This window comes from Malaclemys terrapin, chromosome 22 (assembly GCF_027887155.1).
Source record: "Malaclemys terrapin pileata isolate rMalTer1 chromosome 22, rMalTer1.hap1, whole genome shotgun sequence".
NCBI classification, from domain to species: domain Eukaryota; kingdom Metazoa; phylum Chordata; order Testudines; family Emydidae; genus Malaclemys; species Malaclemys terrapin.
This window is the reverse complement of record NC_071526.1, coordinates 19125283-19140921: the sequence shown is the minus strand read 5'-3', so window position 1 is coordinate 19140921 and position 15639 is coordinate 19125283. Positions and strand designations below refer to the sequence as shown.

The window sequence follows — 15639 nt, the reverse complement described above, 5'->3', positions numbered from 1 at the left end:
AACAGCAGGCTTGACAAGCTGACACAATGCTGCCTTGACGTGAACGGTGATGTTTGTCAATCCCAGACAGCCGGGGAGAGGAGCTGAGTGACTGTATTGATTATGTCAGAGAAACACTGCAAATTGAGCATAGCTCATGACAATGCGCTTTGCATTCTTGTACTAAGAAAAGGAACTCAAGTCAATTAAAGCTTTTCTCTCTAGTTCGCTTTCCAGGCCAGTTGCCTTAAGGATTCACTCTGTTCCCTGATGAGCAAAAAGGGCAGGATCTCTGGAATCCTTGGGGAACTTGACCCCATACCCCTGCATGATTTGTAGTTTGTCTAAGTGAATGGCTGCGGTGCCGCCTCTGTCTATAGCTGTGCCCACTTTCACCTGAAAGGGCAAATCAGTGAAATCAGATGATTCCTGCTGCTCTTAACTCTCTCTTCACAAGTGACACTGCATGTTTGGAGCTTGGCTCAGGGGTCAGCTGGACTGGAGCCTGTGGGTGGCTGGGAAGGAACTCCATTAGGGGGTTTCTTTGGTTATCTCACTACAAACTCTGCCACCCGTGGAAGGACTTGCTGTGAGCAGCCCTCAGATCACTTCCTTCTCAGGGCTGATGATCTAATCACCATATCATCAATCAACGCTTCCCTGGCTGCTGCAGGGAAATGCCACTTCACTTACACTTGGAGTGAGTTTGTTCCTTGAGAGCATCAATGTCCTTGGCCTGCTTTCAGGCCGGAGATTGTCCCTGTTGGGTTTGAGGCACCTGGCTCCTTCATCCCCAGCCATCTCTAGCTTCTTTTGATATTTGGCAGTGTGAGCTGCTTCTGGGTGACAAATACTACCTGTCTGGGAAGGTAAAGCCATGAGAGACAGTCGGCCTTGGGGACTTTGCCCCCCATTCTGACCTGAGTTGCTCATTCTTGGCAGGGAGGGTGGAGTCCTTCTCGCCTGTCATTTGGTGGGCAGGAGAAGGAAGTTGGCCTGACACTTCCTCTCTTCTTACTCTCCTTTCTCCCCCCCCCCCCCCCCGCCGGTGCTCTAATTAGGAGGGTAGTTTCCCCACTGGGGAGCTGTAGTTGCTGCTGCGCTATACTAAAATACAGCTTATGACCTAAAGCGAGTGGAGTTGCAGAGAGACTGACAGTCGCCATCTTCAGAACAGTTCAGTAGGTGCTTGGAGAGAAGAGGTCAGTCAAATGGGATTGGAAACTGGCCCTGATAATACACTTTAGTCACGAATACAGGGAAAGCCATCCCTGGCCCTGCGGGAGCGAACTGGGGGATTGTGCACCTTGCCTCTAGCTTTGCAGACAAGACTTTTCTGGCTTTTAGAAATGAGATCTTGTTTTAGACATTAAATCCTGTGTCCATCCTCTCTGTTACTGGATGTGTTGGGATTTATGCATTCTGTGGGCTTCAGGTTTTTTTAATGTCTGCTATAATAATGCACAGGTTAAGGGGTTTTTAGTGGCTGTATTTATAATGATCTCAGTATGAAGGGGTCAGGTATCGGAGGGGTAGCCGTGTTAGTCTGGATCTGTTAAAAGCAACAGAGACGCGTCTGATGAAGTGGGTATTCACCCACGAAAGCTTATGCTCCAATACGTCTGTTAGTCTTAAAGGTGCCACAGGACTGTGTTGCTTTTTACAGTATGAAGGGGATTTTACTTGGAAGACTGGTTCTCACTAAATAGCAGTTATCATGACGTGTGTGTTCTTTTTATAGTGGGAAGAAATCAGTGGAGTGGATGAAAACTACAAACCGATTCGTACCTACCAGGTCTGCAACGTCATGGAGTCAAATCAAAACAACTGGCTGCAGACAGGCTGGATTGCCAGGTGCAGTGGCCAAAGAATCTTCATTGAGCTGAAATTCACCCTGAGGGACTGTAACAGCATCCCTGGAGTGGTTGGCACGTGCAAGGAGACCTTCAACCTCTACTATGTTGAGTCAGATTCTGATCTGGGCCGCAGCATCCGTGAGAACAAGCATACAAAAATTGACACTATCGCTGCCGATGAGAGCTTCACCCAGGGGGACTTGGGCGAGCGCAAAATGAAGCTGAACACAGAGCTGAGGGAGATTGGGCACCTGAGCAAGAGAGGCTTCCACCTGGGCTTCCAGGACGTGGGTGCTTGCGTGGCTCTGGTTTCTGTGCGGGTTTATTACAAAAAGTGCCTCTCTACGGTGCAGAACTTGGCAGTGTTTCCAGACACTGTGGCAGAAGCAGCATTTGCAACCCTGGTGGAAGTTAAGGGCACCTGCGTCAATCATTCTGAAGTAGACCTGGATAGTCCTCCCAGGATGCACTGCAGTGCGGAGGGGGAGTGGCTAGTCCCCATTGGGAAATGTACATGTAGTGCTGGCTTTGAAGAGAAGGATGATGGGTGTGAAGGTAAAAATGGCCATTCATGCTCTATTTCTATTTCAGGCCCCAATCAGTCCATCTCATTGTTATACTGTGTCCAGCACCCTGGTATCAGAGCACAATGTAAACAAATGGAATTGCATTTTGTCAATCTTGTGTTGTGGCTTTTTTTTTAGTTCATTCTGATTTACTAATCCAATAACCAGAGCTTTATTTGGGGACCAGGGAATAAGAGAGTTGTCTTTTGTGACGGTGGTTGTACTGTGCCGACTGATTCAGCAGCATCTTTGACTAAACAGACATGCCAAAGGCTCAGAATAGCTTCAGGTATTTTCCATAACTTTGTATGTGCCATAAAATGACTCTAGAACATTAATATCCCCATTGTCGTGCTTTACACTCAACTTAATAATTCAGTGACTTTACAGCTTGCAAGGTTACATTTAATGACAGCTGTAAAAATGGATATAACCCCTACTTAACTAGTGTCACTTTAATGAGTCTGATGCTGAAATTCACTTCAGTTTCTCTCTTTTAAAATGATGGTAAGAGAAACTCAGCATTACCAAGGGGCTGAGTGAGCCAGGGGGCTGGTGCTGTCCTTAGAATCAGTGTTTGGAAATGCTTTTGGAATGGAGGAGAATTATTTTGTTAACGTCTTTTTCTTAGTTCTTGTTCAATATCTAATCTCAGCCCAGCATTGTAGCAAATGCTTCTGTAAATCAAGTTAAAAATGTCAAAATAACTAAGATGCATCTGTTCAAACAATTTCAAGGGCAGGATGCTGAGAGTGGCGTTATCTGTGCAAATACTAGGAAGTTCTTCCCGAAGAAGTGGGCTGTAGTCCACGAAAGCTTATGCTCTAATAAATTTGTTAGTCTCTAAGGTGCCACAAGTACTCCTGTTCTTCTTTTTAGGAAGTTCTTGTGCACCTTTTTGTCACAGACTAGTCAAGTGTCCCCTGTTGGGCACTGTCCAGGTTGCTGTGAGGGGAACCAATTGCCGGATCCTGAGTGCTTGAGGCCTAACCAGTTCATGTACTGCCCTTAGTCTGGGGTCCCAGCACGCAGATCCTCTGTCTAGCTACCCCTCTTGAGAGCTGAGGCCTCCATGTCCAACGGTCCAGCCCCTGTGATCAGTGCCGACTTCCCCTCCCACTGTACTCCCTCATAGCTTAAACACACCCTGTTCCAGAGCTCCGTCTGTGTGAGCATGCTGGTCCCACAGGTTAACATTTCAAGGGCCTGAGACTAGTGTAATACAATGTACATACAGCCTTTGCACAGGAATCTAACATGATTGCTCTTAATTGTACAAGATATACACAGATCTAGACAGAAATAATAAACTTTTCATGCATTTGCCTTAGTTTCCTCCCTACTCCAGAGCATTCTTTGGGTTGGGTTGGGGTCAGTCTTCCCTGTGGACCTCCAGGGTCCTTCTACAGCTGGTTTGTCTTCCCAATCATGGCACACCTCTCTCTTTCTCTGTCTCTTTCTGTCCAGGTCAGCTTGAGTTGACTTTGGTTGATCCCACATCTAAACTATGGATGGGACAAGCAAGCCATATGAGCAAAGTTTGAAGGAACTGGTTATATTTAGTTTGGAAAAGAGGAGATTGAGGGGGAACATGATAGCGGTCTTCAGCTACTTGAAAGGCTGCCATGAAAAGATGGAGAAAAGTTGTTCTCTTGCCACAGAGAACAGGACAAGAGGCAATGGGCTCAAACAATAGCATGGCAGATTTAGATTAAATCTCAGGAAAAACTTCCTAACTGTAAAACCAGTAGGACAATGGAACAGACGCCTTGGGAGCTGGTGGAAGCTCCTTCACTGGAGGTTTTCAAAAGGAGGCTGGCTAGCATCTGTCTTGGATGGATTAGACACGACAAATCCTGTATCGTGGCAGGGGGGGTTAGACTAGATGACCCTTGTGGTCCCTTCTAACCCTGTGAGTCTATGATTCTAAACTGGAGGTTATCTCGGTGACTGTCAGGGTAACTTTATTTTTAAGATTGCAGTGGCTCTGTAGCTATTGCCAAAATGCAGATTGGGTGAAACCCCTGCTACCCTCTGCTTCTGGAAGGCCATGCAAGGCTGCAGAAAACTCACTCCGTGAAGAGGCGAAAGGACATAAATATGTCCTAAAGTGCTAACATTTCTCTGTGGTAGAAATGCACCCGTGTGTTAGTGAGCTCTGCCTAAGGACAACAGTTCAGTTGTCAAATGAATACTTGGCGCCATGCAAACCTTAAATTCCCTTTACAGGATGCCGTGTGCCGGCCGTCTCTCCTCCTCCCCCGGAAGGCGGGAAAGCCTTTAATGGTGCTCTTGGTAGTAGTGATTCACTTAATGCCCTCTTTAAGAAGACCATAATAAAACTATTGAATTGAAATCTTGGTATTGTTCATTGCTTCAGTGCTTGCGTGGCAGCTTGCCATGCTCTTCCCATCTGTTTGGAGTGGGGAATTTACATAGCGAGTCCCAGAAGGCTCTTACTAATGTTTCAGGTTTCTCTGTTGAGTTTAAATAATTCATATTCTCTTAGGAAAAATATTTGAAGTAATTTAATGGACATAATTAAGTTTTTTTTTTTTTCCCCATTCACAGAAAGCAGGTCATTAGTCACTGTGTGGAGCGCCATCTGATGTCTGGTCAAATATCAAAATAATTTTGAAAAGTGGAAATTTCTTTAAACCTTGCATTAGCATAGTGCTAAGTGAATAATGTTAAAGATTTATGATGAAAGCATCCAAGGCCGCAGGAATTCTTCGACAAGGACAAAAAAATTAGCTTCACTTGAAGGCAAACAACAATGGCTTTTTGTGGATGTTAAAATTGACTGGCTGTGCAGCAAATCTGACTCCAGTGCTTTGCTCCCAAGATCTGTTCTGAGAAGGGCCCTACTCCAGGTTAAAGTTTTCCAGGGCCTCCTTCCCAGTGAAATTGTGACTCTGACCTCTGACAGCAGTGCTTTTGCCTACCAGTGAGGGAGAGACTCCAGTGGAGGCTTGGGGAACTTCATGGATGGCAAACATAAGTGAGAGAGAAGCAATTCCAGCCCATGTGATTGCGGGCCAGCTCAAGGGAGCAGCAGCTCTGACTTGGGATAGTGGGAGCTGCTTGGACCTGCAGCAGAAGTCCTTTCCCAGTATATCATGATGGTTGCAAGCCACCGTGCTGATGTGTGGGCTGTGGGTGAAGGCCAGCGTCTAGGGGAGAGTGTGTGCAATGCTGTCTCTCACACACTGAGCTGGTCTGCCAGAGCATTTGCCATGGTCTTTTCTCTCCCCCAAGGAGAGGGCATCATGCAACCTTGCTGGGCTATTCTGCTCCTCTGTCTGTTGAACACCCCCTCCCTTTCCCTCTGGGGCCATGTCTGAAACATGTGGCTTGACTGATTTGTGATGAATTACTCTGAGGCTCCATTTGTCTGCGGGTGTCACTGCCTGATTTCGTGCGGGGGGCTGTGAGCAGGGCCCTTATTTCATGAGGTGACAGGGATAGAATCCTAATCTTAATGGACTTCTCTCGTTCATTCTTTGTTGGCAGCCAGAAGTACCTGTTCTTTTGTTCAAGGACAGCTCCCAGTTAAACTGGGATAAGCTCGGGGCAGACCATTTGTCTGGTGTAATGGAGGCCTGGCAGTTCGGAGGCCTGGCTCTTTGCCAGGCTTTTCCTCATGTTAGGCTTCAGAGCTCCCTGGCCTCTGTCTGTTTATCCTTCGAGACCTTCTTTGACACCCTTCTGGCTGCACCTCATGTTTGGAATTTGCTGGGAAGTAGCAGCATGTGCAGGACCAGCAGTCACCTGGCATCACGTCTGCAGTGAGCTACCCAGGGCTGGGAACTCTCTGAACGCGGGGGGGGTGCCAAGCGTGAGAGGGAGACCTGCACCCGCAGTAAGATACTGCAGGATCCAGCAGACTGGCCAGCTGTAATTGTGACCTGCCTGGGGCCTCTGCAGTAAGAGGACACCATGCCACGAGAGCACCTCAGGCAGGAGGCCTTAAATGCCCCTGGAACATGGCTGCTGCGGGCACAGTTCTGTGTGCTTGCTGCCAGTCACTATGAATGGAGCTACACGGTGATAAAAAGCCATGGTGTGCCAGACCAAATCCAGCCTTGCTGGCCTGGCATTGCACCTACTAATGCAAGCTTGGATCTGGCCCATGTCTTTTAAAACGTGGAAACGAGAGACCCTGCAGCAGGGCCGGGGCTCAGACAGAGCAATGAAATGGTTGGAGCAGCATTGCTGGAGTTAACATCTTCTCAGTATTCAGCCTTAAAGAGGGGTGCTGAGCAAAGCAGTGTCTGTCTGATCCCCAGCCTCTGCTCTTCTCCCCCTACATAAGCCAGGCCCTAATGTTTCTTCTGATTACTCCCTCTTCCAAATGTTTCCTGCCTGCCCCGGTTCTGACGCGGCTAACAGAGAGTGCGCCTACACTGTGCCCTGCAGGGAGAGTGCCGAATTAGGCATTGATTGCAATGAGGAAATGATAAAGTAACTAAAGCTGGATGCGTCTGAACGTGTGGGTTGCCCTTTGCAGATGAAAACACCAGGGCTGAGTCTTTCTCCCTTACCAGTGGCACTGGCCCTGCTCTGACTGGCCTTTAAAAATGAGCCCTTGAAGACAAGACACAAGCTGGCTCCTGAGTTAATTCCAGACCCACGTAGCTGCCAAGCCAGGAGCCTTTCCCAATAAATTAATTTTTCATTTGAAAAGTTTGCCCCATTCTCCAGCTCACAGTAAAAGTGAAGAGTGGATTCTAGTGTTTTTGATTTGTAATTGGCTGGGTGCACAGAGCCCACGGACAGGTGTGTTTGATTAACTCTAAATAGGAAGAAAAAATAAATTAAATGGTGGCAGGGAATGAGAATCATGCGAATAGTCATTCCCCCCCAGCCTCCCCGACAATAGCATCCTCTGTGGTTCTCCTTGGCAGCCTCTAAACCTGAGCTACAATGACCCTGTTTGCAAGCATGACACGCTACATCCAGATCCGAGTCCTGTGAACCAAATGAGTGCTGGGGTCTGTAGGGAGTGTATCAAGCCTTCTGGTCAGTTTTATTTCCTGCCTTGCTGATCAGTACCTCTTCAGTTGGGCGCTATGAGATTGGGCGTTAAAGCCGGCATCTCTGCAAAGCAGAAGGAATGGGGATCGACACAATGAGAGTTGGATAAAATAAGCAGGGCGGAGTCATGGACTTTGGGTGGAGAGGATGCAGAGCTTAAACTTGATGTGGTGGAGAAGAAAGCTCTTTTAAGACGCTTTTCTCAGTGGGGAGCAAATGGATTTCTGTGTCTTCTTGAATTTGCAAGGCTGGGCTCTAATTAGATTATAAGTCTCTAGTATTCTAGTGATTAAAGTACTGAAGTCATCGTTGTGCTGAGGGAATATTCATGTTTTAGCACACTAATCAGCAGAGATTTAAAAAAGGACTAATAGGATTTCTAGCATGCACTGATCACTGCTGCAATAAATCCAAATATTTTTGCTGTTTATCTTTCTATACAGCTCCTTTCATCCTAAAGGATCCCAAGGCAGGTGACAAACTTTGTATGTGTTCTCATATATTCTAAATCACTTCACCAGTCACTGAAATGCAGCCACCTCTAGCGTAGAATGAGGTAGCTGTTGACTATCTTATCAAATAAGATGAAGTTCTGTCACTAAATACATTTGAAACACTCTTCTTGTTTAGCGTATGTCTGTAGCCAGATGCTGCTCTGTGCTTGTCTTTGTTTTGAAAAATAGCTCCAATGATCACATAGTGAGTGAATTAAGTCTTATTACACTGCAGCTGATCAGACCTGTCCACTCCTGCCTTTTTCCTGACAGGGTCCTCAGCCGCTGTGTCCTTTTACCCTTAATGTCATGAGACACATGCGTTGGTCCCCTACGTATCATTTACTTTCCGGTGTATGCAATATCTTTTGTGTAACTGAAGCCCTAATGTAGAGACTGTGCCTGACATTTGTGGTGAAGTTGTCTCTGCTTCGTCTTCTCCATCCTTCTCCTCTTTGTATCTGCAAGGAGAATTTCAACCAAGCCCAAGGTTAATATTTACCAGCCAGATTTGTTGCAAATGAGACAACTTTCATCAGAGGGTGAATTAATATGATGACCAGTTTCCAAAAATAGCTGTCAGCCACTTTTCTTTGACAGAAACGTAAATTCGCGCTGTAGCTAAGTTTTTTTTTTTTTCTTTTCAATTTATTTCTGCCCAGTTTTGACAGCCCTGGTGGGAGCTGGCTGCACGTTAGTATTCTGCTGGGCTTGCAGCAGGCACTGGAGAAATAGCCTCTTTGTATGTAGTTCTTACTTCACCTCTATCACCTGCCAGTCAGCATCTTTTCCCCCCAGGAGGCTATGATCTAATTAGCAGGCAATTCCACAGGCTTTAGGACACCTTCCTTGTGGGGATAATGGCACTGAAACCAATTTTGGGAGGGATGTGGAATCTCTACTGCTTTGTCAGGATTTTAAAAATCCTGTTAAAAAGGTGAATTTAGTCCTGGTGTAAAGGGTCAGCTTGACAGCTCGGGATGGTCTCTCGTTGCAAAACCATGCTCAGAAGTGTCCTCTGTTTGCCAGAAGCAAGGAATGGGCAACAGGATGGATCACTTAAATTGGCCTGTTCTGTTCATTCCCTCTGGGGTACCTGGCTTTGGCCACTGTGGGAAGCCAGGACGCTGGGCTGGATGAACCATTGGTCTGACCTAGTCTGGCCGCTCTTATGTTCTTGTGTGCAGAATGGGTACAGGCACAGCAGTGGTACTGCATGCTCCTAACCCATTGATTTGCCTCCGGGTTAACCTGGCAGGACTGAGATCAGCAGAGTTCAGCCTTGTCTTGTATTTGCTGTGTTATAGGAGCCAGTGAGATGGCGAAGGGCCAGTCCACATTACAAGCCACCACAATAGATCAGTCTGGAAAGTGTGTGTGTAAGAGAATGTGCCAGGTTGTGAACCATTGCCGAAGGGTTAAATTATCTATAAATGCAGCAATGCTGCTTTCTCCAAGTGCCTGCCTCACTAACCCTCTTTCCCCTTCTCTATCCTTAGTACGCTGAAAGCAACGCTTAGATTGCGAGCAGTCCCCATTTACACTGTGCCCTGCTGCCCCTATAGCTCTCCTCTTCCTCCGAACGACAGGGAGTTGGATTTAGTCATTCCTGGTCCTAGGTCACTAGGTCTTTTCCTTAAGAGGTGCTGACAAGAACTCAAATTAAATCAAATCCTCAGGTGACATTAAGTAGAGAGAGATTCTTGACACGAAGACCTAGCCTACCCTTAGAATGCATGGCCATGACAGACCATCAGTGTGTGTTAATGATGGGAAGAGCACACACGCGGACATGAATATGGAAATTGCTTTAATATTAACATAACAAAGAAGCAAGGTGTGTACTAATTGACTGTCTGGCACTCTGCACGCTGAGATGGAAATGTGGATTTTGCTGCTGGACACCTGAAGCTGTGGTAAATTTTAACCAAACTTTCCAACAGATTTCCACTAGTGGAACATAGCCTGGGTTTAGCCCAGTGCTCAGGAACTGCACAAATGAGATGGCAATTAGAAATGAACGTGCTCACTGAAGAACATCAGGGCACCATCCCAGAGGGGTGATGGGCTAGTATTATATTGTCATAAGGGAATTTGCACTGTATTATGTATCACTTAAAAAATGCACTTGTACATAGACTCCTAGAATATCAGGGTTAGAAGGGACCTCAGGAGGTCATCTAGTCCAACCCCCTGCTCAAAGGGGGACCAATCACCAGACAGATTTTTTGCCCCAGATCCCTAAATGGCCCCCTCAATGATTGAACTCACAACCCTGGGTTTAGCAGGCCAAGGCTCAAACCACTGAGCTATCCCTCCCTCAATGTCCTAAGCTTGGAGCCCTTTGTGCTCCAAAGGGCTTTTAGGGATGGGGGGCTCAGCTCGTGAGCTGCTAACCTGTTCTTGGGAGAGATTCATCTGATTTCTTCATTTGTTTAACATATTGAATGAATTACTGTGGTACCTGCAGCCATGCTTACTACAAAGGAGCAGGCTCTGGAGACACATTCTGTCAAACGCTTGCTGGTCATGAGCTCTGTTCTGGGCTTATCCTAGTTAATGCAGAGGAGGAAAATACATAAACGCTCTCCTAACAGATCAGGGTGATGGTAACACTCAGCGCTGTGTGTGCCTGTTTTGCTGTTGAGGGACATGCGTGTCCCACAAGTCATATTGGCAACTTACTGGCCGCATCAGCTCATTATCTAAATTGTTGTTGGGTAACAGGGGTGAAGCACGTTCTCCTCCCAAGTTGCTGATTAGATTTTTGAGCAGCAAGTCAGAATTGACACAGCACAGAGCACTGGGGACATTAATTCACTGTGTGAGTAATTGCAGATGTTGATTACTCACTAATATATCTACAGCAAATAATGGCCCAAATCTCTACTTACCCATGAACTTGGGCTGGGACAAAAACCTCTTAAATATGGATTTTTTTCGCTTCTCTGGTAAGACATGTTCACTTTATTTGGGGCGCAGGGGAGTCTCGTGGTTCCCCCCCTACTCTCTATTGGCCATTGACCCCTCCCCGCACCCTCCACTGGTGATGGAGATTCTGCACTCTACAGGAATCAATAGGTGGTAAGAGAAGCATGTTCAGTGATACAGTGGGTCTCACCCTTTCACTAGTGTGGAATGTGGGGTGGAGCATAAGTCACCACACTTGTTTAAGGGAGATATTCAGGTAACTAACCTAATCCCAGTTTGAAAGGTGCCCTTATAATTGAGGCCATGCAAGTCTGGGCAGGAGTAGGGGGAGCTTTAGTTTTCTTTGTTACTCTGCTCAGGTTGTGTACATGACTGTCAATAGGCACGTTGTAGTACCTGCTGGGCTGTAATCCTGTAAAATCAGCCGTCCAACAGAGTGTGAGAGGGTCTTGTGTCCCCCATTGCCACTCACTGAAAAATGGCTGCAACAGCAGGACTCTGCTTGACTCCTCATCTCCTTTAGAAGAGCGAACGGCTCGTCCTGCTGATGGTTCGCTTTCCAAATACACATCGCCTTCCTGCCCTGGAGAAGAGCTGTGTAACTGTCTAGTGTTCTGTTGATCCCTGAAGCTAACGGTTTGCCCTATTGTCTTTCAAGTGTGTGCTGGGGTGTCCTTGCCTATATCTAGTGTGCTCTTCCCACAGCCCCTGTTAAGTTAGATTAATACAGTCCTACAGGAAATTCTAATAACCCAGTAAACAGTAACTTCCCCTTGCTGACCATGTCCCAGTCAATGTTCATGAAATTATTACCCTTGAGCATTCTTAGATTGTTGCATAGCAATTCCAAGACCATCACACGCACAGGCAGAAGTGCCATTCAGGAACTTCTAACTTGTTCCTGTCTAACACAACAGCTGGAAACAAGGAGAGTCAGCACCGCTTGACCCGCCATCTCGCCAAACCCACCAGCAAGTGCCCTGTGGGAGTTCTGTCCTGTGTTGCAGTTACTTCTGAATAACAATCGATTTACATTTATCTTCTGACTCGCTGTGTCAATGGCAAAGGCCCCAGAGGGAGTGAACCTAACAGATAATGATCAAGTGATCTCTCTCCTGCCATCTCCACCCCCTGACAAACAGAGGCTAGGGACACCATTCCTTACCCATCCTGGCTAATAGCCATTAATGGACTTAACCACCATGAATTTATCCAGTTCTCTTTTAAATTCTGTTACAGTCCTAGCCTTCACAACCTCCTCAGGCGAGGAGTTCCAGAGGTTGACTGTGCACTGCGTGAAGAAGAACTTCCTTTTATTTGTTTTAAACCCGCTGCCCATTAATTTCATTTGGTGGCCCCTAGTTCTTAGTATGGGAACAAGTAAATAACTCCTAGCTGCGTTAAATGTTTGGAAAAGGGGAGTCTGTGTGCCAGGCTCCATCTCATGCCCTGTGTGCCATCCCTCTGTGAGCAAACTGTACTTCTTCAGGAAGTCAAGATGCTCCCAATGACCCTGCTGTTTCTCCAGGTGTCTCCTGACACTTACATTCCCTCCAGTCTTGCCCAAGCAGCTTCTGCCATGAAACTGTGATCGAAAGAGAGCCTATGTTGGGAGAGCTTCGTAATGGACCAAATGAGTCTGATGGGACAGCCAAGCAAAACTTCCTGCAAAGCTGAACATTTGTTGCCAGACTTGGGACTGCTGTGCTCAAACTGCTACAAATGTCGCACTGCTCACTCAGTTCGAGTCCCCATAGACAGGTCACCTAGCCCCAAACTCTCCCCCATTTCTCCCCCAGACACATGGGTCAGCCGCTCTTCTGAGTCCCCGCTCGTATTGTAAATGTGACGCTTCTCCCACCTGTCCCTTCTGAGAAACATTCCAACTAGTTTAAAAGGAGCCCGAGGCGGAGGGAAGGGAATGCAGGGGAGCTAGTGGGGTTGCTGGTGCAGAACTTTCACCAGTCGTGTGGATTTTTGTAGTATACACACGTTTTCCCTAAATTCTGTAGATGGGAAATGAAAGCTGTGCCCCGTGTCGGGGGAGGATTCCGGCCAGTCACATCACTCTCTCTTGCACTCCTACCAGCCTGCCGCTGCTGGGCATGTTTGTTTATGTGGGAATTGCTGCATTGGCCAGAGTCCGTGGGACTGGAGGTAAAGTCATTAGCTGTTCAGGAGCTAGCAGGCTGCTTTTCCTGCTGAGAGGCTCCCAGCCATGCTGCAGGGTGCTCTGGGAAGGGATTAGCAAATGGGATAATTAACAACCCGCAGATATGGGGTGCGCCTTTGGAAGGCTTCCTCACTGTCTGAAACGGGCCCTGTATTTTGCAATGTGTTTTTAATTAGTAACAGTTCTGTGCCCTTTCTAGCACCTTCCACCTGAAGGGTTCCAAGGACTTTACAACCCCTAACTCAGCTAGCGTCGTAGGCACTTCCCGATGAGAGACAAGGCCCAGGTTGATGTCATTCCAGTTACAAGCAAACTGTCCCAGAGAACGGTAGGTGCCACTGGCACTGGCACAGAGCTGTGCAATGGGGACAACCAACGTCGTGCTGGTTATGCAGTGGGATTCAGCAGTGGGCGGCATTGTATCTCTGCTGGGTGATTAGGCCAGGGCATGTTATTAATAGCTTGAATTGGCTGTTGAATCTAACCGTGTGCACAGTATAATTATGTTCTCTGGCAGCATGTAATTGTTGTTGGTAATGACGAGACAAGATTTACGATGGCAAAGCCTGGCTTGTTATCGGGGCTCCTCACCCATTCTTTACGTGCTCCGAACACTGAACATCCAGAGACACAAGGGGCGGGAGGGGAAGGGATAGCTTTTACTGGACCAGCTTCTGTTGGTGAGAGAGAAGATTTGAGCTTTACACAGGCAGGCTCTGTGTAGCTGGCAAGCTTGTCTCTCTCACCGACAGACGTTGGTCCAATAAAACCAATCCCGTCCCCCCTTGTCTCTCTATTAGCCTGGCACCAACCCAGCTATAGCAACACTGCACTGTACAGCTAGACTATTGCCCGAGAGTGCAAACACAGCAAGGAAACCGTCAGCCTGCCTGTGCTCTGGGTGTTTCCTTCTCTTCCTCCGGCAGTTGTTAGCGGTCCAGCTATTTCTCAGATGCTGCCATTCTGCCTCAGCCTGTGGAGAAATGCCTCTTGCGGAGCAGCCACCATCTTTGCCCAGTGACCGTCCCTTTGTCAAACGCAACAAGGACTTTGGTTTGCAAATCCCTCCCCACCGTTCCCCACCGTGATTCAACCAGCGAAGATCCTGCTGCAGCACCTGCTTGGAACGGTGCTCTGCAAAGGGCAATTAAATCGGGCCCTTTCTTGCACTGATCTATAAAGAAGGCCTGAAGTATCTGCTTTGGTTTTTACTGCAGAAATCTCAGGCGAGTCTTTTCTTTCCTGTATTTGGCTTCTTGAACCCTTTAGCTGAAGGGTTGGTGTGCAGAGTCCTTCATGAAAAGCTTCCCTCTGTAGGACTTCTCTACAATTCAGATTGGTTGTGGGTCAACTTGAATCTTTGTGTTAAAAGTCCACACAGTGTGTTGCAAATCTGGCTTTTTAACACGTGTTATCAGTCGAAGCGTGTGTGTAGCTGCAGAACGAGTTATCCTGCAGCTACAACAAAAAAGCTTTAACTAAATAGGGAAACAAATCTTCTTCATGGTGTTTAATCAGGCCTTATTTACATACACAGCTGGTTGAAATTTTTTGACCAAATTTTTTTTCCTGTCAAAAAGGGGCTTTATCGAACTGTAACAAGATAATCTCACTTTGGATTCAATTGTTAGACTTTTTTTGAAGGAAAATTTTGAAATGAAATTAAAATTTTGTTTCATTTTAGTTTTTGAAAACAAATAATTGGTGTGTCCCCATCTTTCTTCCTTCTTTGCCTCCCCCGCCCCATTTTGACACTGGATGCAACAAATGTATCATTAAATAATGTATCATGCCCAGGGCATATGTGGGGTTTTGTTTTATTTTATCATTTTGTAACTTTTCAAAACTTTCCCAACTTTGGAAGAATTGCAGTGTGGCAAAGTTAGGGTTTCAGTTTTCCTTTTGCTTCTCTCTAACTTGTCCAAAGCTGGGGAAGTTACAGAATGTTAATGGGGGGAGAAAGAGTGGGAGAAAACCCAACCTCTTCCTCAGACTATGTCTACACTATGAAGTTTTTAGCAACACGGCTGGTGGTTACAGCTGTGCTGCTAAAAGGCGCACAGTGTAGCTGCTGTTTTTCGGCAGAAGAGAGCTCTTCTGCTGACAAGAAAGTTCCACCCCCAACGAGCGGCGCTTGTCATCGACAAAACTTTTGTCTTTCGTGGGGTGAGAGGGAGGTTTTAATTTTTTTTTTAACATCTCAGAACAACAAAAGTTTTGTCTTTCACTTGCCAGTGTAGACGTAGCCTCATTCATTCTGTTACACTCCATGCCCAAAAGAAGAGACAAATCCAAACTTTTTTCCTATTTTGGAATACTGATTTGAAACAGCAAAATTGATTTGAATCAAAATGAAGTCTTCCTGCAAAAAAAGTCAAATTTTTGAATGAAATTTTTCATGTTGAACTCTTTCACAGGGGGACGGGGAGAGAAATCGGGTTTTCAACCAGTGCTACATGCAGGAGTTGTCCAGTATCTTAATCTTGTTCATTTTCTGGTCATCCATGGAGACTTTTAAGACCAGTTCAACAAGACCTGAATGTCTGTTACTCTTAAAAAAGCAGCGATGCCCCCACTGTATTTGAAAGGGGGAGATTAAACCT

The 15639-nt window shown here is 46.6% G+C and overlaps 1 protein-coding gene across 1 annotated transcript in view; it reads left to right on the top strand.

The window, feature by feature from the left end:
- Positions 1-15639, top strand: part of EPHA10 (EPH receptor A10) — a 108219-nt gene that overhangs the window by 16378 nt on the left and 76202 nt on the right. Inside the window, exon 3 of the mRNA XM_054012108.1 lies at positions 1721-2390. Coding sequence (XP_053868083.1) covers positions 1721-2390 — 670 coding nt within the window. The remainder of the gene's footprint in view (positions 1-1720; positions 2391-15639) is intronic.